General features: G+C 40.9%; 1 protein-coding gene across 7 annotated transcripts in view; it reads left to right on the plus strand.

The window, feature by feature from the left end:
- Positions 1 to 26924, plus strand: part of CNKSR2 (connector enhancer of kinase suppressor of Ras 2) — a 496515-nt gene that overhangs the window by 207712 nt on the left and 261879 nt on the right. For 5 of the 7 annotated variants that reach the window (XM_068270009.1, XM_068270010.1, XM_068270012.1 and 2 more), the window contains one exon: positions 146 to 190. The exons of the other annotated variants lie outside the window; for them this stretch is intronic. In XM_068270009.1, the coding sequence (XP_068126110.1) occupies positions 146 to 190 (45 nt within the window). The remainder of the gene's footprint in view (positions 1 to 145; positions 191 to 26924) is intronic. 7 annotated transcript variants of the gene reach the window in all.

The following is a 26924-nucleotide window of genomic DNA, read 5'->3' on the forward strand; positions in this document are numbered from 1 at the left end:
AAGGGCTCTTGTTAAGAACTGCTGGCATTCAGTTATAAATCCAGTCTTAGCTACTTTGTTAGCTTAATGTGATGGCTAAATCTTCTACTGCTTTCTTAATTGGCATTAAGATTGAATGATAATGAGTGTCATCTTATTTTTTTAGTGGTATGATGATGAAATGAAAACTTATTCCTGGACACGTATATCAGTAAGCAAATTTAAGTTACTAGATTTTTGCTTATTTTTTATTTACTTTACTTTTTTATATATTTTTTTTTTACATAATTGATAATTTGGGGGTCTCTATTTAGTGAAAACCTTATTCTTATTTTAGTAATAAGAATATACATTTTTTTTTTAGCCACAGCTTGATCATCATTTGTAATTGCATAGAACAATTATCAACTGCCATCAGTATATGATATTTTATGTAGTTTACTTGTTGTGATCATGTAAGTTGCTGAAGTAAGTTTTTTTTTTTTTCTTCAATTCAGTGTTAGGGCTAATCTAAAAAAAAATCTTAATCATTGAGGCTAGTTCCACACTGGGACATTGTGTTGTGTACTTTGAAGAAACAGGATCAATATGCAACAATGGGAGATGTCTTATTGTGTGTTACACATAAGATGGTACTGTTACGGTTCATGAAAAGTATGCTTCACTGCAACTGTAAACCTGCAACTGTCCAGTACCACACAGTAAACTTCGTGTACCATTACAATATAATTGTGAATTTGCTACGTGATTATATTGTCCAACACACCACAATGTGTCGGGGTGAATATAGCGGACGTCAAAGAACAACAGACAGAAGTTTTAACTAAGTACACAAAGAAGAATAAGAAAAAGATCAAAATAAATTACAGCTTGTCCCCTGCTTACAGATTTTGTTCTGGGAGGTTGTTTGTAAGTTGAATTTGTAAGTTGACTAGTTGAGTCATGCAGTACACATAGTAAAACGTGGACAACTTCTTTACTTTTGAAAAACATTGGATTTGGCCATATACAGATTTTTGTTGTTTTTAATTTGTTTGCAACTACTTACTACAGTTTATATTACACTGTAACATGTAGCAACAAAAATATGTAATCACAAAATCCGTATAGTATATTTTGTACTTTAGGACAACTTTTGTATAAAATGTCCTAACTCGAGGCATTTATAGGTGGGGGACTGTCTGTATGTATAAAATTAAATTTTGTTTTCTTGTTAGCTGATGGTAATGTTATTCCCATTTGATAAGCAAAATTCTAAAATGCAAAAATGTATATGCCAGAAAAGTTTTAATCCTTCACTCTACTTCAAACTTAAAGGACAGTCTTAAAAACTTTAGCAGGGATAAATCATCATATCAGCCATTATTAGGAATTTTGTTGTCTCCTCTTTGTTTCTGTTTAATGGCCAAAGCATCTTGGATTTTTTTCCCAATAAATATATTGAGAGAATAGATTTTCCATATAGGACATTTTTCTAATCCTTTTCTAGGCAAATGTGTAAAATTACAATCTTACTAGGGTTAACTCTCTCCTATACTTCCAGATTTACTGTCATTGTATGTCTCTCTATTTATGACTGCATTAACCTTCCTGGTGGTATGGACGACCTCAGCTCATCCATTGCCGCCGAGGCTGATATTTCTGGCCCTGCTGGGCCGATTTACATCAAATAAAGTGCGCCACACGCAGCTAGCACTTTGCTAGCTGCGTGTGGTCTTTGATCGCCGCCGCTTAGCGGCGATCTGCTGCGTGCAGCGGCAGAAGAGCCCCCCCCCCCCGCCAGAGCCCTGCGCTGCCTTGACCAAACACTTTCGGGCAGCGCAAAGGGCTGGATCGGAGGCGTCTGACGTCAGGACGTCGGCTGACGTCCATGACGTCATCCCGATCGTCGCCATGGCGACAGGGTGAGCCTAACAACAAATCCCGCTCTCCGCGGGATTTCTTGTTACTTGTGATCGCCAACTTTCAGTTGACAGCATAAAAAAAAAAGACGTGAAAAAAACCCTGTCGCCGCCACCCTGGCATTTTAAATAGAACACCAGGGTGGTTAAAGCATAATCCCTTCCACCAAAAATTTAAAATAAAGTTCTCACAGTTGATGCTGAGAGTGAGATCTAAAAGGGGCTAAACTGCATAGCTCTGCATATTTCTAGATTTACAAAGCAAGGAACAGACATGCCCTACTTAAACTTTTCAAAAACAATTTCTATTAGCGTTAAATGTTCTATTTTTCTGTTGAACATCCTGCCACAATCTCTGTGGAATAAAATCCTGTAATGTATACCAGGCTGTCGCATTCCTCAGCACAGCAGTCCTAACAGACACTTAAAAGTACATAATCAGTGGTTGCCTGCAGTGGAACGTATATGTCAAAAAGATCAGAATAGGCAAAGTTGAAATTTGCATTCATCAACCTTAGCCCCTCCTTTGCCATCTTCCAAGCCTTCCTGTTGGTGTTTAGTTTGCTAGATTAGGTAGCTTCACTTGAGTAGTCATCTGGACCTCAAGAAATCTTGCTTTTATTTTCAGAAGCGGCATCTTTATGTCTCAATGCTTTCACAGAAGATATGTGGCACTATATACAGTATATTTTTTTTTAAAACAAATGATCAATTTTTATTGCCCAGGATTAAGACAGCTTTGTTGTAATTTGACTTCCTTCCTGCAGCATACTTTAAAATGACTTTGTCAGTTATACGACCGTGTTCACTAAGGGTATGGTACTTGGTCTCTTGCTTGGCCAAGGGCATGGCTACCCTGCTTCTGTTCCAGGGAGTATAGGATAATGCAGAGTCCTGGTAGTTCCCCTACAAGTCTGATTTTTCAAAATGAGGACTGCAGAAGAATTGCCTCATTGCACCATTATAATAAAGATCAGCCCCCAGCCCACTCCAATTTCCCCTAACCTGTAGGGTTATATAAGCGGGTATTGCCAGAATGGCTTTGATGGCTATTATGGGGTTTTGCCTTCTGAAGTTTTCTAAGACACGTGTTTACCCTCCCCCCCCACCCCCCCCACCCCCAATAACCAAAATGAGCTGTTTTCTTTCTTTGTGCTCAAGAGGAAGTGGAGATAAAACATATGAAGCTAGAAACAAGGGTTCCTTGCTTATTCTGCTTGTTCAGTTAACCAATATAACCAATAGGAGACCCTAATGAAAGAGATTCAAGAAAAATGTTCCTTGTTAGTATAGCTACAAGCTACAATCAGAAGGCAGCTCTGGCATAGGCATCATCGAATTTACTCGGAGGCATCTCATTGGTTTACTAATTTGACCAATGAAAATCCCTAGGGATTCTCACTGACCAGATCAATGGACTAATGGGGATATTTAAAGATGCTTATGCCATTTTCCCTTCCAGTAGTGCAGCAGTGCAGACAGTCATTAGAGGACCTCAGCCAAGAGTCTGCGAAAGCCCCAAAGGATTATAATGATTTGGACTGCTCGTTAGACTTGGATTAAGCTTAGCATTAGAGCTTAACTAGCATAATTGTTGTAATCATAATGAGAAACAGGCAAATTATTTTCAAGTACCAGGCAGTCTGGAAATCTACCAGCCAGCACATTTGACATTTGGTCATTAAGCGGTTTGATGCAGAGTGATTTGAGCGTATTTTTGCTTGCACTTTTTTTAACACCTATAATTGAATCAGGCTCCTTGTCACTAGTTTGACATGGGTTCATTTTAAGCCTAAGGTACAAGGGGAATATAGTTTTTGTCTGTGACCACAATTGGCTACCTGCAGTGGTCATATGAATTGAAGATGACCTTAAAGGGGAACTTCAGCCTAAACAAACATACTGTCATTAAGTTACATTAGTTATGTTAATTAGAATAGATAGGTAATATAATTTTTTACCCACCCTGTTTTAAAAGAACAGGCAAATGTTTGTGATTCATGGGGGCTGCCATCTTTGTCATGGGGGCAGCCATCTTTTTGGTTGAAAGGAGGTGACAAGGAGCAGGAGACACAGTTCCAACTGTCCTGTGTCCTGATAACCCCTCCCAGCTGCACACGCTAGGATTCAAATGTCAAATTCAAAATGTAAAAAAAAAAATTTGCACCAAAACAGCAGAACGAGAGCAACATTAGAAATCCCATCATGCTTTGCACAGCATCAGGGGAAAAAAACCCGGGCAGTTTTCTTCTGTGCAGCTAAAAATGAGGCTTGGATAAGAGAAACAAAGTTCTGATGCTGTGAAACTGTTAAAGAAACACCAGGCCTTTTCAGTACTGCTGAGTCGATTTTCAGTCCGGAGGTTCACTTTAACTGGTCTTTGATCAGTGTCAAAACTGTGAGCTGCAGCATGGTCCTGAAGATGGATGAACTCATGACAGTGTGCAAACTCGAAGTATAACAACGGTAGAATACCAAGGTACAAGCACAGATAATGTGCTGCTCTTAGGATGGCATTTTAATGTGCAGAGGTTGAAAAGAAAGCTTAACACATTTAATGGGGTTCTGCTGCTTATAGTTTGTATCCCTACGTATGTCGAACAGTGTTCTGGCATCAGCTGCAAGATAAAGTATACATCCTTTTTGAAGTGCTTTCTCCCTGCTCTTATTTTGAAATTACTTGTACAGCCTTCAAGAAGTTATATATTCTGGTTAATAGTGGACTTCACACTTTGATGCCACAGTATATAAACTATGTACATATAATTATGGCATTGCCTGATTCAGGATCTGGATCCCACCTATAGAGTATGCAGTGTTGTGTCTAATGCTTACTGACATTCTGCTGTCAACTTTTTGATGGCCCTTTCATCAAATTTTTTTTTTTTACTACTACCCTATTTGGTCATCCCTAACAAGTCCTTTTCTGCATCCTTATGTCTAGCTCCAACTCTCCAACATAAATCCCTTAATGACGTCTACACCTAATCTCTGCCCAAAGTATACTTATCCTGATGTCAGATTGTAACGATTGGTGTCAGAAACACAGATATCTCTGATTATTGGTGATCTGCAGTATCACCAATAATACAGATGCTATAGCCGATTATGTAGTGATTTGCAGAATCACCAATAATACTAGTATAGCTTGACACAGGACACCTAATGTGGTAAAGTCTAAAGTGTTTGGTGCAACAGTAAGGAAAGGTTATCTCCCGAGGAGCAGGATATACAGACACTACTGCAGCCAAGGATCCCCTGAAGAGCAGGGAATCAGACTGCACTGCAGCCAGTGGACCCCTGAGGGGCAGGTGGCCACTGACTGTGCTGAAGCTGACCTCCTTAAGAGGAGGGGATACAGACTGTACTGCAGCTGAGGATTCCCTGATGGATTGGGGATCAGACTGTACTGCAGCCAGTGGACTCCTAAGGGGTAGAGACCACTGACTGAACTGCAAGATGGTCTTCCTGAGGAGCAGGTAGCCCTTGCAGCTATGGACACCTAGGGAGTTAGTGTCACGAGTAGTACAGTAAGGCTGATCACCCAAGGAATGAGTGACAGCCGGAAGGGTCAGACAGGCCAGGTCTGCAACACACGGGCAGACAAGGTACAGAGACAGGAGACTGATTCGGTTTCCGGGTACAGGCAAAGTCGGTAACAAGTAGACAGATAGGCAAAGGTACCGAATCAGTAAGCAGGAGAGTAGTCAGGAAAGCCAGAGATCATAACTGGTAACAGTATCTCTCAATCCTAGTCTTAGGTGTGAGGTCCTTGGTCTCAACACCTGGGATCTAGTCTAAAATATAACAGTAGCAAACAGCAATCTCCTAGTCTTAGGTGTGAGGTCCTTGGTCTCAACACCTGGGAACTAGTCTATTATATATACAATACAATAATACAATAGAGGCTATAAACGGAATCTGACTAAGTGTGAATTCCCAGCTCCGCCTGGTTCTAACACACTGTAAGATCTGACTGAGGTCTGAGTGCTCACACATAGCATTCGCAACGGCAGACAACTTGCAACTAACAGGCAAGTCCTATATATACCTACAGCACTCCGCAGCGCCGCCCCAGCCACTCAGCCAATCCGGAGCCCAGCTGGGATCAGCTGATCAGCCTGATCAGCTGATTCCCCTTCTGCTAGCATAAAGGTCCTGGCGCGCGCGTAGCTCTCCATCTGTGTGCACTAGAAGGACCAGGCGAACCAGTGACATGTTGCTGCGCGGCAGAGGCCGCCGGCTGGAACGCGGAGATAGCCGCCCTGCCGCTTACCCGCGCGGCGGTATCTCCGCTATTCATTACACAGATCCAGTGGTGTAACGAAGGAGTTTGGGCCCTGGTTTGAGTTTTACATGGGGCCCCAAGCATTGTATTTATATGGAGTCTAAGTACCTACCAAGGACAGCTGCAGTGTCAGAGAGGTGTAGTTAGAGTAAGGAAACTGTTAATTATTATCACTATGCAATGCACATATAGAGGTTTATTACCAGCATATCACCAATGAAAAGATGAAAAGTTAATAAGATGGATGAAGGGCCCCTAGTGGGCCCATCTGGTCCAGAAGCCCCAGTGTGATCACAACCTCTGCATCTCCTATTGCTACACCACTGGTGAGAGCCTAACCACCTTACCCTAGTTGGTAAATCTAGTTTATTCCTAACCTAACCCTCATAAAATATCTAAACCTAACTGATTCTCACCATCTGTTTACAACACAAGTGCAGAATCCATGTGGCAAGGGCCCATTGCTGAATGCTGAGATGCGTTGAGTGCTAATGCTTGGCTTTTAAAAGGAACCCAAAGACCTATGGAGGCTGTTATATTTATTTTCTTTTAAAGGGAAGGTCCAAGCAAAAAAAAAAAAAATGAGTTTCACTTACCTGGGGCTTCTACCAGCTCCATGTAGCCATCCTGTGTCCTCGTAGTCACTCACTGCTGCTCCAGTCCCCCGCTGGCAGCTTTCTGACCTCGGAGGTCAGGGCTACATTGCATACATTTTTACGCATTCCAGCTAGTGCAGGAACAAAAATGTACGCGTTGCACCACTAACGCGTAAAAATGTATGTGTTAATGTTCCTGCACTAGCGGGAATGTGTAAAAATGTACGCAATTTGGCCCTGACCTCCGAGGTCAGAAAGCTGCCAGCGGGGGACTGGAGCAGCAATGAGTGACTACGAGGGCACAGGATGGCTGCATGGGGCTGGTAGAAGCCCCAGGTAAGTGAATCTCATTTTTTTTTTTTGCTTGGACCTTCCCTTTAAGCAATACCAGTTGCCTGGCAGTGCTGCTGATCCTTCTGGTCAGTAGGGTCTAAATCACACACCTGAAACAAGCATACAGCTAATCTTGTCAGATTTGTCATAGACATCTGATCTGCATGCTTGTTCAGGGTCTATGGCCTGAAGTATTACAGGCAGAGGGTCAACAAGACAGCCAGACAATGTGCATTATTTAAATGCAAATAAAAATGTCAGCCGCCATATCCCTCTCACCTTGGGTTCTCTTTAAATAGCAGAGTGTCAGCTATTTGTATGTATTTGAAAATGTTCCTGGTTATTGTGTAGCCAAATCACACAATTGGCACTGAACCACTATCTTGCATTAACTTCATGGCAGCGACAAAACTAGTACCCAATTGAAATGCCTAGCATATCTCAGATATTTCTCTTTGTAAAGCTTATATTGGCAAACGGATATTGTTTTTTTTTCCCAGCCATCTTTTGCCCGCAGCGTATAAGATTGACTTTAATCAATTTTGGACAGTTTATCAATCAAAAGTGTGTTCAGACACGTTTTAAAAAAATCTCCATGAGGGGATGTGGTAGGAGTGGGGGTACATTTCATCAGAAATCTATTGAGCATCAATCAAACTACAAGAATTGTACCACACTCAAATTCAATGTGCAGTGAGGTGCAAGTATCCATCACTATTCAGTCAAATACCAATTGGGGACATAATTGTTTTTTGGGTTGTTAATGTACTTTGATGCATGTCTGTTTTATGTTTTAAAATGTTAACATTAAAAGACTCACAAGGCCAAAAGAGAGATGTCGTTTTACTTACCTGGTGTTCTTTGAGCCCCTTGAAGTAATTTGGCTCCCTTTTGCGCAGCTCCAGTCCTCTTCGGGGTCACGCTGGCAGTTTGTAAGGATCACCAACCTCGATGGGTAAACAACTCCTGTGCATGCTCTCGCCCACATCACTGGCGGCACACTGCACTGGCGAAGTATGCTTCAGATGATGTGGGGGCATTCACGCATGGGCGCTGACCTGTGCATGTACAGAAGGCAGGGATAGCGATCCTTACAGCCAGCAAGACTCCAAAGAGGACCACAGCTGTGGTGAGGGACACAAATAACTTCTAGGGGCTTGAAGAAGCCCCAGGTAAGTAAAACTACTTATCTTTTTTTGGCCTTGAGTCCTTTCAGAAACTGTTCTCATTTTTCTCACTGTGGCTGTCATTGGATGTGGGTGGATGGGGCAAAAGTTTGTGGCTCAGCAGAGGACTAGTTTCAAGAATGGTCAAGAGGAAATCAGTAAGGCTGTAAAGCATGCTTTCCTCCCAAATGATTTTTGACAATGTTGTTTAGCTCCACATTTAAAAATTAATTATTTTGGGGTGTTGACCTAGATGCTAGTTCATAAGTTATGCGCATTTAACCACTTTAGGATCCTTGGTACGCATATCTACGTCCCTTTAGGCTGGTTTCACACCAGGACGTTGCGTTTTAGGGGACGTTATGGTCGCATAACGTGCCCCTAACGCAACGCCTAGTGCTCCCTGCTTTGGACGTCAGAGTGAGCCGCGTTGTGCAGCTCACTCTGGCTTCCGTGATGCCTACTCTTGTGCGCATGCGGCATCACGTGGTCCCGCCGGCCAATCGCTGCACAGAGCGGCCGCTCCAGGAAGTAAATACTGCACGTCACTGAGTGCAGTGAATATTAATTAGCCATGTGCCTGGACGCTCTCCGCTCCTCCCCAACGTTACTGAGCATGTGCAAGCAGTCTAACGCGGCTCTGCCGCTTAGAAAGTACTGCATGCAGTACGTTGTCTGGTGGCGCAGCGTTACTATGTAACGCAACGTGGGCACTGTGAACAGCCCATTGATTTTTCATTGCTGTGCGGTGGGGTGCGTTACAGGCTGCTTTAACGTGCGCCTGTAACATCCCACTGTGAAACCAGCCTTAAACTTCACGTGCAGATCAGGGAGTTAGATATGCGTACTGCTGTCTTACCGTCGCGTTCACGATCCCAGCGCCGTTTTTGGTCGATCCACCGTTTCAGCCCTCTCCATCTGTGATCAGGATGCGAGAATCTTTTTATTCTCAATCCCGATCACCACCGTTCCCGTGTCCTCTGAGAGCTTGATTAGGTCACACAAGCTCTCAGACCCGACACTTCCGAGTGTTCTATTAATAGAAACACGGTCTCAGAAGCACCATCCAAAAAGTAAAAATACACCCAATTATGCCAGTATTCTGTTTTACATAGAAAGTATATTATTTTTTATTACATTTAACCCCTTCCAACCCTGCCCCACAGTTACAGAAATAAAATACTCATTAAAAAAAAATGAAACTAATTACATCATTTAATTTTTTTTTACATAAATAGTTACCTTAGGGACTTTTCTAATATAGATGTCATGAGCGTATACTACTGTTAATTTTGAAAAAAAAAGTCTTGTAATAAGTGAAATAGTATTAAAAATCCCTAAACGGAAAAATGCTCCTTTATTTCCAGATAAAATATCACCATACATTGTACTAGGGACACAAATTAAACGTTGTAATAACCGGGCCAAAAGGGCAAATAAAACGTGTGGGTTTTATGTGTCAAAGCACATTTTATTTTAAAACTATAATGGCTAAAAAACTGAGAAATCAATTTTTTTCTTTTTTTCCTTATTATGCCCTTTACAATGCATATAAAATAAAACAATTCATAGCAAATACTACCACCCAAAGAAAGCCTAATTTGTGGCGAAAAAAAAAATATAGATCATTTCAGTGTGATAAGTAACAATAAAGTTATTGCTGAATGAAAGGGAGAAGCGCTGAAATGTGAAAGTTGTTTTGGTTTTTAAGGCAAAGACCTGTGATCCTGAAGTGGTTAACATTCTGTATACTAACTGAAGGTTATAAGTATGCACAGGACACTCCTGTGGGTGGCATCTTGGGGTGGTTGGTGCCGTTGTGAGCTGCAGCTTAGTGCTGAGTGTAATTCTTTTGAGAATCAGGGGGTTTCTGGTTATTCCTGATAGAAAGGATTTTTGACATGCTGGAGCTGGCAATACGTTTTAACGTGCTTTGTCCTTTAAGAGAAAAAATATCAAAGATCTCTTTGACATAAAATAGAGCTCTTTTGCTGCTGTACAGACCAAGAGACTGAAGGCTAGAATACACATTGGAAATGCTAGAGAGATATTTGCTACACCTCTTCAGTTAAATGACATTTCACTGTGGCTAAGCTATAATGAGGTCAAGAGATTTCACATCGAATTTAAACATTGCATTTGCTGCACCTTGCCATTTCTTGCCTTTTTATTTTAATAAGGTAGCACTGATTTATACAAAGTAAAAATGGTTCATCACTCAGTAGCTGCAACCATAAAAGCAATTAGTAAAATTAAGAAGTATTGAACTATGTACAAACAGATGCAGCTCCATAAGACATTAAACAACAATGTAATGTAAGAGATGTAGAGTAGGTATCCTCTATTGTAATAAAGCAGGCCATACACATTTCAATTTGTGGTAGATCATGTAAACTATCAATGTCTTCTTCATATTGTCAGTTTATCTGGTCCACCACCTTGTTCCATTACATATATTTTCAAGTCAACATTGTTCTAAAGGATCATTAATTACAGGTAAGTATCATTTAGAATAATAAACTACCCGTATTTTTTATTTTCTTTTTTTACTGTGCAAAGTTGTTGTGTTTTTTTTTTTACATAACACGTTGTAGAAATGGGAAAGCTGTACACAAGTTCCTCTAAACCCATTTCACCTCTGGGATGGAGACCTGGAGATCTTAAAGGGGGATCCCAGGTTCCACCATAAGTTACCCCCACCTCCATGGATGACAAGGGAATAAAGTGGCTTGGGAGGGGCACCCCATGCTGAGTACATTTTATTACATTTTAAGAAAATGGACATCAACATTATTATTATTATTATTATTATTATTATTATTATTATTATTATTATTATTATTATTATTATTATTATTATTATTATTCTTATGTATACTGCAGCAATCTGTCATTTAACTACATTTAAAACAAACAAACAAAAAACTATTTTAAATTTAAAAGCTACTAACACTAGTTTAAAACTCTAACCTTTCCATCAATATGCTAGCCAAATTATTCCTGCTGACACTAGTCTAATACTAAAACTATTGCTGAAAACCCAGAGCCAAATAAAATCTTGTTGACGCAAAATCAACAATAACCTATAACCTGGCACCAAAAAACACCTCTCCAGTGCCAAAAATTCACTACTTTGCATGCGAGGGCCTACCTTAACATTCTGTTCAAAGTATGTCCAAGTTTCCATGATTATTTCTTGGGCTGATTCACACTGCAAGAGCTTTTCTCTAAGCGCTTGTGATTTTAACTCTTGGTATTGTAATTATTGCTGTGTGTTCTCACTTGAGCGGTGTTATTTAAAAAAAAAAAATCTCCATAGCATTAAAGCTTTTCAAATTACTAGCACTTAGAAAACCGCTGGTAGTGGGAACCAATGCATGTTGCTTGGCTGATCTTGAGCCTCCAGTACCTTAACCCACCAGACCCAAAATCAGTATGCAGATCAAGTGCTTTGACTAAAGTATGACCACACCTCTACATTTATGGCAGTCTCCATATCCCTTTTACTAATAGGGTCACTTTAACCAGTTAAGGATGATGCTAGTTGAAATCTATGCCCTGTTTTGATGCTGTTGGGGCTGCCAGGGTGTATATTTCAGCTCACCGCCGCTGTGCATTGTCATCGCTTCCACCAAGGGAATTAAGTTCAGTTATAGATAAACCCCTTTATCTTATCTTTTGTGACTCTCTTTCAACTGGCAGAGTCCCAGTGGATTGGCGTACAGCCCACGTTTTCCCATTATTTAAGAAGGGCAAAAAATGAGATCCAGGAAATTATAGACCTGTAAGCTTATCAGTTGTATGCAAACTATTTGAGGGGTTACTAAGAGATACTATATATGACTTCATAGTAGAAAATAATCTTATTTCTCAGCATCAACATGGGTTTACTAAAGACAGGTCCTGTTTGACTAACATGCTCAGCTTTTATGAGGTAGTGAATGCTAATATGGATATTGGGAATGCTGTAGCTGTGATATACTTGGACTTTGCAAAGGCCTTCGACACTGTTCCCCACAAAAGTCTGGTGCAAAAGTTGAGGATGCAAGGACTGGGGAAGAGTCTGTGTGCATGGATAAGGAACTGGCTAATGGACAGAAAACAAAGAGTTGTGGTCAATGGATCATACTCAAAATGGGAGACTGTTAGCAGTGGGGTCCCACAGGGGTCTGTACTGGGTCCAGTGCTCTTCAATTTATTTATTAATGACCTAGTAGATGCAGTAGTGAGCAATGTTGCTATTTTTGCAGATGATACAAAATTGTGCAGAATCATCAACTCTCAGGATGATTGTGTCATATTGCAACAGGATCTGGATAGGATGGCTATATGGGCACATAAACGGCAGGTGAAATTCAATGTTGAAAAATGTTAAGTCATGCATTTTGGTAGTACCAATTGTCTAGCACCATAGAAAATAAATGGGATACAGTTGGGGACATCAAACTTGGAGAAGGACTTAGAAGTACTCATCGACAACAAGTTAAATAATCGTACTCAATGCCTAGCCGCTGCAGCTAAAGCTAACAAAATTTTGGGATGCATTAAAAGGGAAATAAAAACTCGAGATGCTAGCATAATATTGCCCCTGTTTAACTCTTTAGTAAGGCCACATCTGGAATATGGAATTCAGTTCTGGGCACCACATTACAAAAAAGATATTGCAGTTTTAGAGCAGATGCAGAGACAAGCAACAAAATTGATACGTGGGATGGAAGGTCTCGCTTACCAAGAAAGGTTAGATAAACTGGGTTTATTTAGTCTAGAGAAAAGACGCCTTAGAGGAGATCTAATTAACATGTATAAATACATCAGAGGGCAATATAATAGCGTTGCGGATGAGCTTTTTGTACCTAGGCCTTCTCAAAGGACTAGAGGACATGATCTGTGCATGGAGGAAAAACGTTTTAGCCATTTATTTAGGAAAGGGTTCTTTACAGTAAGAGTGATTAAGATGTGGAATGCATTGCCACAGGAAGTCGTTATGGCAAACTCTATACCTGCATTTAAAGGGGGCTTAGATGCTTTCCTTGCGTTGAAAGACATCCATGGCTACAATTACTAGGTAATGCCTAATGATGTTGATCCAGGGATTTTATCTGATTGCCATCTGGAGTCAGAAAGGAATTTTTCCCTTTTGGGGCTCATTGAACCATGCCTTGTAAGGGTTTTTTCACCTTCCTCTGGATCAACAGGGATATGTGAGGGAGCAGGCTGGTGTTGTACTTTGTACTGGTTGAACTCGATGGACGTATGTCTTTTTTTTCAACCAAAATAACTATGTAACTATGTAACCTCGTCCTTTTCTCCCTGCTGCAGCTCACTCACCCTGCCATCTCTATCACAGCAGAGCCCTGTGAGCAGGTCAGGAGCTGATTTCATTGGCTCCTGACCCAGTCTACCAATGTAAGCAACTCCTGTTGGCTTTCATTGATAGACAGGGTCAGGAGCCAATGAAAGCGGCTCCTGTCCGCCTCACAGGAACTCTGCCATCATAGATAGGTGGCCTGAGGTTCCCTGCATGTGGCGTGGATGGTGGTTGCAGTGGGTATGTGCGGCAATTCATTAGTATTCTGCAGTTTATGGTACCAGCGGGCTCTGGTCCTTAAGAGGGTAGAGACCGCTGTTACTTTAGTTAAGCATATCTATCTTTCATGGTTATTCTTGATGTCTCCACTGTTTTCTAGTCTCATTCAGCTGGTAAGAGCAGTCAGTGTTGACCTACAACATAACAGATGGAGGAGGCTATCTGTTACCCATTGAAAATATAGCCTGCTCTACATCACAATCTGGCAACTTTTCACCTATCATTAATTCAATGGGTTAGCTTTCAGGAATTAAACAATTTGCTTTATTTTCGGCAACACTACAAAGTATCTTCTGAATGCTAAATATTTTTTCAGAATGCCCTTTCTGGTACATTGTTAGGTCATGTACATATTTAAAATACACTTCAGAAAACCTGCACATCCATTTCAGATAGTATGTTGAGATGAGCTTGGTTACACCAGCTTGACAAACATACTTGAAAAAAATAATAGTATGGTTTTATTATGCCTTGCTTAACTTGCTCTCAACATAGCATGTAACTGTCTGCATTGTGCTTTGAGGAAGGGGTCCTCCAGGTCCCCAAAACAATTGTCAACCATCATTGTAGACAAACTGATGGAATAGAAGCTACTATTTCTTTCAGCTGCTGTGCTAACCTTATCTGGACTTGCTGCATCAAAGTAGCATCTAGTTGAAGCTATTGAGAATAGCATAGTAACTATACATGCATAGTTCTGAGACCATTGAGTTGATTCATAAATGAAATGCTCAACAGGAAATCCACTATTTTCTTCTTTGACCTCGAGTTTTCTTCTTGCAGTTCAGTGATTGATCTTGTACAGTCACACAGTTCTGCAAGTTAGTCACATTGCAGAAAATTTCAGCAATTAATCACTTCTATGACTCAGGAAACGGCAGGTGATATACGTGATCTCACAAGACTGCAGGGCATTTTTCAATTTTGCCCATTACCTCAATGTCAGCGATCAAAATACAGTAGACATGTATACTTGTAATTCTTATATATGGCTACAGCCACTTTGTAATAAATCTCCTGAATAAGTTTATCGCTAAAGGGAAACTGTGCTTGGTAAAGTTTTTTTTATTTAATTTTTTTTCCTACCTCCCCAGAAAATCTTTTGATTAAAGGTCAATACATACACTTATAGCTTTCCAGCAGATTCGATCATCAGGTCAAATCTGACAGGAATCTGACATGTGCCACCACACACTCGGGACAGATTTCCAATAGATTTCAGAATTAAGTCTATTGAAATTCCATCGAAATGCAATCTTGCACTGTTTGATCCAATGCAATGCTATGGGCCATCTATCTGCCGCCAACCACTGATCGACTGAAATCTTCTGTCTGGACCGATCCAGTTATTCGATCGAATTTGGCCGGAAATCAATCAGTCAGTCGATCATGTTGCCCTCTGCATCAGTTTCTAGCCATTTTGATCACATTGATTGAATCAGCCAGATATCAATGGCAGAATTCGATGAGTGTATGGCTAGCTTAATACAAAGATATAGCTGCACCAAAACTACCTAATACTGTGTGTGTTGGGGGGGGGGGGGGGGGAGAGGATTTGATGATAGTGATGATCGTGATCTGCTTATGATTACGAAAAATTTCACATAATTGTTCACAATTACGGCCATACGTAATTATGATTTGGACATTGAATTGACTTGGTTTTATCCATTCGTAATTTTGCGTAATTTCATGCCAACTTTAACTGTTAATAGCAAAGCCCCCAACGTACCACTGTCACCCAAATTGCTACCAATGTTAAGGAAAAAAGTTGGGGCAATCAAAAATACCTTATAGTTTTGGAGAAAATTGATTTTAAAAATGCAAAGTTTTTTTAAATTGAGCTCTGAACTCTTACTACTGGAACAAGTGAAATATTAATGCCCATGGTGCTGGATATGGGCATACATGGGTAGTAGAGGTTGCAGGGGAACATTCATACAAGTTCTGGGATCAGTAAATAAGGATATATTAACCTCCCGGGCTGTATGATTACTTCCAGATCTTATTGTCTTAAAGCGTTGCAATTTTTTCACAAGCTTTTAGACCATAAAAATCATACTGCTAGATAGATCTGCGGTAGCCCTCCCATAATACACTTCCATGGATCCAGCTCGGGGTTACCGCTATGAGCTGCAGATTTACTTCCCGAACCTGACTCACCGCTAAGGAGGTTAATGTTAATTGGATTTTCCTGGAAAATTAAATATGGGATTTCATTTTTGTTCAAACAGATCTATAACCTACTGTATTTTTTGGACTATAAGACTCACTTTTTCTCCCCCAAAAGTGTGGAAAAAGAAATCACTGTATCTTATAGTCCAAATGCAGGGAGTTCCTGACTTGTGAACGCCTGCCAATACGTACCTCCAACCCTCCGCAATGTCGGGGACTCCCTGTACTGTGCCCATGCACAGGGGGACACAAAGTATAATAAAGGACAGAGGCAGACACATGAGGGACACAGGAGGACAAAAGGGGGACAGAGGAGGACACAGGGAGACACTAGGTACAAGGGGGCATGTGGTACAAAGGCAGCATAATCCACAAGATGCCCCTTAACCATGGATGCACCAGGTTCAGTATTATATTTTTTCCCCCTGTTTTTTTGTCCTCTAAATCTATGGTCAGGAGCATCTCATAGGCCGAAAAATATGGGTAGTTAGATAAATAGTAGAATGTAGTAAATTACTGTATTTAGGATACCTACTTTTTCTTTAATTATCCTGGTTTCAGCATCAGAAACACTTCCTATAGCTGTATATTGCTGTATATTGGTATGACAACAAACCAACAAGTGTTAAATCTGGTAATACCCTTAATAACTATAGTTTATTGCAAGCTTTTGAAACTTCACGTTTCTTCTTCAGACATCATACGTCGGTTCTTTTTAGGTGCAGGCACTCAGCTGGGAGATAGACAAACGCACAGAATGTTAATGAGTTTTAGCCAAACTCGCATAGTGTCGGTGATGGCGTAGTGAATCATAATGGGTTCTGCTATACTGTAGCCGAAATCCCATAGTGATGGGGACAAAGTAAGAAATGCTTAAATAATTCCGGGGATGATAGGTTAGTTTGAAGAGAAAGTAATGGGAGTTGGCTAAGGGGAAGAATAGTGTAAAGAGTGAATTAAGAGTTGGGAGATCAGGCTTTGTAGTAGGATATCTTGCTTGGATCCTGGTCTTCTGACTGCTTTGGGTTGGTACATACTAGATCTTTCTATGAAAATTGCAGGCAGTAGCAATGCTGTGGTGCAGGAAATGGCCAGTGTTTTGTCTGCTGAAATTGATGACTTGATATCAGCTGTTCAAGGAGCTTCTACACTGGTTGCTGAGGGGCATTGATTGCTCGAATGGCCATTTGCCCTTAAAGTTCATAGAACTGTTCTGCCTTCGGTGGCACCCACCAGTCTTTTACCAGGGTTTGAACATCACAAGATTCAGTTGTTAGATCAACCATAAAGTAGATTTTATGAACACTGATAATGCTGTGTATGAATATATTCCTCAATTGCTTCTATTTTTGAAAAACCTTTGTCACTGCACATTTCAGAGTAAGATGGACCTATCTGTACAGTAAATGATTTGGAATGGACAGAGAAGAGCACAAATTATCATGTAGCAGTGGGAGGGTGATTATAAATCATAGTGAAATGTTATGTCTAGAAATACTTCACCCTTCTGCACCAATGACTGCTCATGAATATGTCATATGCTACTGGCATTTCTTTAGAGCCTTTTATTATAATCAGATTTGAAGTAAACAGTTTAGTGGATGATGCATGACAGCGGCTGTGGCTTATTTAAGCTCTCTACATGGACCTTACAGGAAAAATATAGTTAGTATATTCTATTTGACTTATTAGTGTTTTATCTGTAGGCTCTGCAAGTTACTAGCCTTATAAGAAACAAATTCAATATCTAGGCTAAGCAAATGTTTGAGAAAAGGTTAGGAACTTAAGTGCTTAGAACCTGTGTGAATCTGTGTATTCTATTCAGTTTAAAGCACAAGTTCAGCCAACCATTTTTAGTGTATAGAACAGTAAATTAGATCAGTTAGTAATGCACAAAGTTTGTATGTGCATAGGTACTTTTTTTGTAATAAATGTTTAGAGTAGAAAAACATTCAAAAATTCCCCTCCTTTCCAAGAAATTACTCACTCTGTTCTGAGTTCTAGAAACAATAGCAAAAAAGTTCCTAGAAATTTTAATTTTATTTTAATTTACCATTGTAGCCTTAGCTGGCACTGGGCAGTACAGTGCAGAGGTGTGTTGTGTTGCAGCAATGCAGTCCAATAATAGCAGTGTGGTGCTTGCAGATTAAACCGGGTATTACAGTATTGTGCAAAATGGCAGCTTCCTAACTAACTGAATGTGACCAGGGGGAATAGCAGTTATTAAACGAGGGACATTTCTTTGTGTCAAAGGCAGGTTAGATATCTAGATAGTCAAGAAGGAACTAGTAGCCATATTTGTATCTTATTGTATGCTCCATATGATGCACTTTGCCATAAAAAAAAATTGTAAGCTAAATTGTTTTGGAATTCCGACTCTCAACTTGAAGTTGTAAAATTCTGATGTGAAAATCGGAATTCTGCAAAATACATGCAATTCTCCCTACAAAGGATGCAGCCTTTTGCAAACAAATAGAAATAAAAAAAAATCCAATTCAGGTTCCGAGTGTTCTCCCAAGTTCTCCATTAGTAGAACTTCCCCAGGAGATCACCCACTTCTTAATGGGCAGACAACAGAAGCTCCTGGCTCTCTTGCCAGGGCATTTGAGAAAACGGCAAGCCTGATTTTTGGCTGGTACTTAAAGGGGCACTACAGCGAAAAAATGTAAAATTGAAAATATGTGCAAACATATACAAATAAGAAGTACATTTTTTCCAGAGTAAAATGATCCATAAATTACTTTTCTCCTATGTTGCTGTCACTTACAGTAGGTAGTAGAAATCTGACAGAAGTGACAGGTTTTGAACTAGTCCATCTCTTTATAGGGGATTCTCAGGGATATATTTATTTTCAAAAGCACTTATTGAATGGCAGTTGCTCTGTCCAACTGCCAAAAAACTGTGTAGCGAGCAGGGAAGCTGGCCAGCATCATTGTTTAAATCCTTTTTAGGGAATATCTTTATAAAGAATAAAAGCCTTGCTGAGAATCCCCTGTGAAGAGATGGACTAGTCCAAAACTTGTCACTTCTGTCAGATTTGTACTACCTACTTTAAGTGACAGCAACACAGGAGAAAAGTTATTCATGGCTCATTTTACTCTGGAAAAAACGTACTTCTTATTTGTCTGTTTGCACATATTTTACATTTTACAGTTTTTCGCTGTAGTGCCCCTTTAAGATTGCCAATAAAGAAGGGACATAACTAAGCAACAGTATTTAGCTACCATCCATCAGGGAGGGGTGCTCCTGTATTTAAGATGTCGAGCAGCAGCAGTAGATCAACATACATTACTTCCTTGTGGTGGTGGGACAGATTCTACTCACTCCTCTATAGTGTACAAGTGCTACATGGTGATAGGCTGTACAGCTCTTGTACACTGAAAGAGTAAAATGGATCAGTCCCGCCACCCGAAGCAGGTAGTGTATAGCAGTCCCCTGCTGCTGCTTTGTATCTTAAAGGATACCACAACTGAAATGTGACATAATGAGACAGACATGTGTATGTACAGTGCCTAGCACACAGATAACTATGCTGTGTTCCTTTTTTTCTTTCTCTGCCTGAAAGAGTTAAATATCAGGTATGTAAGTGGCTGACTCAGTCCTGACTCAGACAGGAAGTGACTACAGTGTGACCCTCACTGATAAGAAATTCCAACTATAAAACACTTTCCTAGCAGAAAATGGCTTCTTAGAGCAAGAAAGAGGTAAAAAGGGGAATTTCTTATCAGTGAGGGTCACACTGTAGTCACTTCCTGTCTGAGTCAGGACTGAGTCAGCCACTTACATACCTGATATTTAACTCTTTCAGGCAGAGAAAGAAAAAAAGGAACACAGCATAGTTATCTGTGTGCTAGACACTGTACATACACATGTCTATCTCACTATGTCACATTTCAGTTGTGGTATCCTTTAAGTACTGGGGGAGACCCCTGCTATAAAGCAGTAGATAACATATGGAGAACTGAATCCTCCTTCCTGCTTTGTGCTCCCAATTTCTAGCTGTATTGTTTTTGCTGGTACTCAACAACATTTTGCTGACCAAGCCCATGTGCGTTATTTAATAGTCATTTATTTTTAGATATAAAGCACACTTCTTTTTAACCACTTAACCTCCTGAGCGGTATGGACGAGCTCAGCTCGTCCATCACCGCCGGAGGCTGCCGCTCAGGCCCTGCTGGGCCGATTTTCTTCAAATAAAAAGCAGCACACGCAGCCGGCACTTTGCCAGCCGCGTGTGCTGCCTGATCGCTGCCGCTCTGCGGCGATCCGCCGCGAGCAGCGGCGAAAGAGGGTCCCCCCAGCCGCCTGAGCCCAGCGTAGCCGGAACAAAAAGTTCTGGCCAGCGCTAAGGGCTGGAGCGGAGGCGGCTGACGTCAGGACGTCGGCTGACGTCCATGACGTCACTCCGCTCGTCGCTATGGCGACGATCTAAGCAAAACAAGGAAGGCCGCTCATTGCGGCCTTCCTTGTTTATTCTGGGCGCCGGAGGCGATCGGAAGAACGCCTCCGGAGCGCCCTCTAGTGGGCTTTCATGCAGCCAACTTTCAGTTGGCTGCATGAAATATTTTTTTTTTAATTAAAAAAAACCCCTCCCGCAGCCTCCCTGGCGATCTCAATAGAACGACAAGCTGACTTATAAAAACGTCCTGCTAGAGCCTCTTAATGGCTCCAGGATGTTTTTATAAGTCAGGCAGTGCTGCCGCTGTGCACGCTCCCGCGCTTGCATCCCCGTGCACCTGCACGTAAAAATGGTGAAGGGAAAAAAAAACCACCAAAGAAAAAATACTCCTTTATTTCCAAATATTATATTGTCACCATACTTTGTACTAGGGACATCATTAAAATCTTGTGCTAACCAGGACAAATAGGCAGATAAAATATGTGGGTTTTATGCATAGTAGCAGTGTTTATATTAAAACTATATGGGATGAAATTGGAGAAATGGTGTATTTTTTTCCCTTTTTTTTCCCTTTGAAATGCATAGAAAATAAAGTAATTACTGGAAAAAAATATCCGCCCCCAAAAAGCCCAATTGGTGGTGAAAAAACAAGATATAGATCATTTCATTGTGATTACATGACTAAGCTATTGTCAAATGAAAGGGATGATCACTGAAAGGTGAAAATCGTTCTTGTCCGTTAGGGTAAAAACGCCTTTGGGATGAAGTGGTTAATATATATAAAAGGGAGACACCGAAAGCCCAATATAGTGTAGTATGTACAGGATAACGTGTAAATGATAAACAGTGATATATATACAGTATATACTGACAAACAAGGGTTACCGCTGAGGCAATCGTAAATGCAGGTGAGGAGATTAGATCTGTCCTCACTCAGGATTAAGATGTTGCTCTCTGTAGATCGAAAAGCTAGGGGTAGGTCACCCCTCCACCAGGGGTGGACACAGTGCATTTGCTAGAGAACAGAGGCGCCAACAGGATAAAAAGTGATAAAAACTTTAAAATTGCTAGGGAGGCAGTGGTGGACTTGCCTCCGGAAAGCAGACACTAACAACTGTCTGAATCAAACAACTGAATTTAATAAGAGTATCCCAAGAAATTAAACGCATTTCGCGGGCACAGCCCACTTCATCAGGCAATAGAATAGGAGACAAAAAACAGTAGCTCGGTAGAAACACGAATAGCGCCTCTGTGTAATATATATGCTTGATGCAAGCATGGCTGGATTTCTGCATTGACCGCAGAGGCCGGTGCCTAGGGCACATGGAGAGCAGGGGCGGCTGGCTTTCCAAGAAACATCAGCTTCAGAACTCAGGCCACACAACTTTGTACATTCTCGCCCGCCTGTCCAGCCTATTTCAGACTCCTTCAGACTGCCAGGCATGTAAAGAAAGCAGGGCTGCTCTGCTTTCCATCTCCAGTGGGCAGCATGTGGCTACATTGTTTACAACCCTGCATCATTCACCTCCGCTACTTCCTTCCTTCTCCACTTATCAGCCCCAACTGGAGTCCCAGGGATAGATGTGGAAGACGAGCAGCTGTGGACATGTAGATTAGCATATATGCTAATCAGAATAATTAATCAATAGTGTGGGCAGTCCAGTGTTGCAGAGCTCAGTGATAAATACAGATAGCCATGCCTGTAGTTACCGGAGCAGAGACAAGCAGCTCCCTGCAATTTAGATAAGTTTATTACTTCCTGGTCTGTCCTTTCTTCCACTCTTACCATGTGGTCTCCTCTCTGTGTTCTTTCTCAGTGTGTTTTTCCTCATGTCCCTGCCAAACGGGACTGGTGCAGCAGACTGAAGTCCTGTTAAGAATTTTATTTTTATTATTACTAGTCTTCTGAAAGGTTAGTAATGGGGCAGGCAGGATAAATACAGCACCACCGCCAGTTCCTGTGTCAGTCCTCCGCTAGAGAAGTGAGACTGTAAATTGTACAGTTCTGCTTTGTGCAAGGCAAAAGGTAAACATAAATGTGAAATGGATATTAATAGCCTATGGTTACTGAGAAGCACAGAAAGCATGGTGTTCGCAGTTAAGGGTAATATAAACATATTTTTGCCGTAGTTCGTTTATGAAAATGTATGCAAACCTGGAATTGGGAGTGGCCTGATAGCAACATTATTGCTACTGAAGTCTAGCCTTTTCTGCTCCTCCATGTCTACTAGTCATTAGGAATAATACGATGCCAGCAGAGCTTTGTGGAGATGTTTGGGAGGAACTGAATTTATTACCCAAAAACATAAAATCTGCATACCTGCATTGCTTTTTATTTTAACACGTCGGATGGTTTTCTTTTAATTTCAGTGACCGCATGCATGGTGTAACTGCAGTTGCAGTTATACTTTAAACTGTAACAACACAAGGCAAAATGTTTTTGTTTTCTTGTAGATTTAATTATATTTATCAAACCTGCCAATGACCTCTTGACCCCATTATTTGATTTACAAAGTGCCAATCCATTTTAGAAATGTTATCAATCCAAAAAGGTTGATTGAAGCAGGGCAAATGTTTGTAGAGCAGGTGAGGGTAGGAGCAGTAGGGTATTAATGGCCATATACGGTTCTACTGCTTTGAGCCACATAATGCTAATGATGGCAGTGGTTCAGCTGATTTTTTTTTTCTGATTTCTATTGAAATGTAATGACAGAGCTGGGAAAGGTGAAAAGTAACTACTAACTATGCAATCGTTAGCTTGATCAAACCATTAATGAACCTGTATATTGCTAGCCGAAATGAATAAAGTTTCACAGTTCTGTTTGCTGTGTGATGTTAGTATGGACCATTATTGTGCAGCCTTGATAATCTTCTATTTATATCTGTACCATGCTTGTCTTTGCTATGAACGGTGCAGTTCTATAGTACTTTTGTTGCAGATGATTTGATGTTTCATGGCATTTTTGCCTTTTTTTGCTCACTTCTCTTTTTTAGACCTTTGTGTGATCTTTAACAAAGGTTTTCAATACGAACGATATTAAAGCTTACTCTATTGTTAAGTATTTGATAGCTGTGCAGTATAACAAATATGTTTTTCCTGAGGCTTTGATTACCTGACTTGCCTTGAAATAACCAGCATTTTGTTGATGTTCATAGAAGGGAATTTTCCTTAACATGGCTAGGCTTAGTGTTTAAAAAGAGAGAATCATTTTAGTGTGAGTGTTCTCAAAAGGACTTTCAATAGAGCCATGATCAATAATGCTATATAGGGTACTTGCATTATTTATTTTGACTTCTTTTTTAAGATGCAGGCAATGTCATGTCAATGTACAGTACAAGCTGTCACACTGAGATTATGCTGATGGTAAACAGTGTGTGATGATCCCCATTTACAAAAATGCTCTTTGCAACTGTTCCTAATGCTTCTACAGCTGTAAATTGACACTTTTAACTCATTGCCCTTTCTGCAACATCTGCAATAACAAAGCATAAACGTACCAGGCTAATTTTTGTAAATAATGGCAGCAATGAGCTTGTATTAGAGCATAATGGTGAAATCGGTAATTTACATTACATTATTGAGCAGAGCTTCGTTTAACCTCTTGAGGACCTGCGGGCTTAAACCCCCATAGTAACCAGGCTATTTTTTTTTATAAAATAGGCCACTGCAGCTTTAAGAGCTCGCTACAGGACCGTACAACTCAGCACACAAGTGACCATCCCCTCCTCCCCTTTTCTGCCCACCAACCGATCTTTCTATTGGTGGGCTATGATTGCTTCCCCAATGTTTATTTATTTAAAAAAAATGTTTTTCATTAAATTTAAGTTTTTTTTTTTATTTATTTTTTTAAACCCCCCCTGCCAGCCAATCAGCGTGATTGGCTGTCATAGGCTTCAGCCTATGACAACTGATCACTTTTCTGCTGCCCAGGGGGCAGCAGTGTCCCAGTACAGCGCTGCCTTAGATCGCACTGTCTAATAGTCCCTAGTGGCGATCGCCGCTGAGAGGCTGATGCCGGACCGGAGCTCCGTCATTCAAGTGGGGATGCGCGATCCCCTGCAATCTCCACCCTCAGCACTTCACGCCAATTGATGTGAAGTGATCCTGGGGCTGCCACGCTGTTCACGCCAATTGGCGTTGAGCAGTCGTTAGGCAGTTAGAATTTACTAAGAGAGGAGCTTTAACCCAGGATTGAACTTCATCTGATACCCCCTTTCCCATTAGAAATCTTTACCTTTTCTCAAATTGATCATCAGGGGGTCTGTGTGGCTGGTATTGTGGTGAAACCCCTCCCACTGTGTGATGTCATGACCATGGTCATGACAGTTTGCTTTCTGTGAATCTTGTTGCATTGTGAAAAACTGCCAAGCAACCAGTATCTTCCTCTGTGCATAGGTATACAGTATATATAAAAAAAAATAAAAAAAAACCTTTTAGCCTATCACGTTGTTAGTGGGTGTGGTTATGTTGTTATAGGTAATGTTAGTTGGTGCCGTCTAGTTTTTTTTCATGTCTGTTAGTAGTAAAAATGATGACTAGTGATGGTCATGTCTACGAGAACCCATGGAGAAGTAATTGATCATTTTACAAGTCTCTGATTTGCTAGTCATGATTATGTGCTAAAGCAGGATGTGATCACAGCATATCAGAGCTTTGCAAATCTATCTGATCAAACAACAAATTCTGTTCTCCATGAGTCCTCCTAGACCACCAATGATGATGTGCTGTTCCTCTTTAGGCACACGTAAAAGTACACTGTTACTTTAGGTCCATTTTCAGGCACCTATCTAAATATACCACCAGGCAGCTTAGTAAGAAGAGTGCCTTGTTAGTGTCAAATGAGATACAAATGTTTTAATGTTAGGGGGTTATGGCTGGGATGGGAGGTAAAACCAATCTGTTTATGCAGACAATACACTGCACTTCACTATGCTGTCTGCTCTAGCACTGACCTTTCAAGGCTAAAGCTACATGTATGCATTGGCCTTACATTCTGCCCTAAAGCAGTCCTGATGATGAAGAGGACAGTGAGCAATTCAAAAGTATTTGAATACATAGGATGTGAATGTGGCTCAACCAGAAAAGTTGAACATTTTCCTAGTCCCATGTAAGCACTCAGAGGCAAACTACTTGATTAGATGATATTGATATTAAAGAACTTAAAAGTATTAATATTTATTTATATTGTGCCAACATCTTCCATAGCGCTGTACATAGTGCAGAACAAATAGTGGGCAGCATAAAGTATAAATTAACATGACTTCTTACCAGCCATCTCCTGTACTATACAGAATTCCAGGGTAGTAGGAGAGAAGTCCTGCCCACATGCAGCCTTAACTATGATGTAGTCCAAGCAGCAGTAGCCCCTCCTGCAGATGTGTTCCTTACTCATAGCGTTATGTCCCATGATTGCATTTTTAAAACCATATTTATACCCTCATCACTCTCAAAAACGAATATTCCCCTTCTAACATAGCCATGACCATAACTTTGAGGCAGGGACGGATCTAGGGGGGGCAGGGGGGGGGCAAGCGGGTCTCTTGCCCCAGGCGCAGTTTGTTGAATTCTTAAAAAGGCGGCAAAATTTGGTTGGTGAATGGCAGTTCAGACGCCAAAACCTGACCTTGCCCCAGGCGCAACTTGGGGCAACTTGGTCTAGATCCGTCCCTGCTTTGAGGACCCCCCTTCCCGAGCTCTAATAATCTTTCCTATTAATGTAGCACTCGTTAACATAAACTCCTATTCATTCTCCATCTCTAAGGGCCCTTTGACACCAGAGGGCTTTTTCGGCGTTTTAACGCCACAGCTGAAGTTGGCGTTTTCCTAGGTAAAATGAAGTCCATAGACTTTCATTTTACCTTTCACACTTAACGCTGCGTTTTGGAGCATTGCGTTTTGAAGCTCCCAGGAGCTTTTTTAGGGCTGACCGCGGCGTTTCTCATTACAATTGATACTAATGTATTGGCGTTAAAACGCCTTAAAAACGCCCTGAAAACGCCTAAAAAACGCCAGCAGCCAAAACGCAGCGTTTTAGCCTTTTACTGCTGCCTGTAGTGTGAAAGAGCCCTTAGGCTCCTTTCACACTAGAAGCTCTGCCATCCGTTCTAATGGACCGATCATAGGATGTGACGAACAAGGTCACATGACTTTCATGTTACTGTTCACGTTAGTTAAACCGTTCCAGAGCGTTACGTTGTAACGCCTCCTTGAACATTTAATCATGCGTCGCAAGCTATTTCCTGTCGGGTGAATTAGAATGAGCACCTCTGATACAAGTTGAAGCGCAACTTCCTGTCATCATTCCATGCAATGAAACGCATGCACAAAATGGGGGGCTTGTGCATGCGTTATCTAGTGGGATAGCAAACCTCCCTCTAAAAAAGCCACTCCTAACATAATGCTCCATAGATGAGAAAAAACTATTCCTTCTTTATGGCCTAATGAAAAGAACAAGGGTGAGATTAGATCAGCTGCTGTGTAATCTCAGCCCTTGTCATTT

The sequence above is a fragment of the Hyperolius riggenbachi genome, chromosome 2 (assembly GCF_040937935.1).
Source record: "Hyperolius riggenbachi isolate aHypRig1 chromosome 2, aHypRig1.pri, whole genome shotgun sequence".
In the NCBI taxonomy this organism is placed as follows: domain Eukaryota; kingdom Metazoa; phylum Chordata; class Amphibia; order Anura; family Hyperoliidae; genus Hyperolius; species Hyperolius riggenbachi.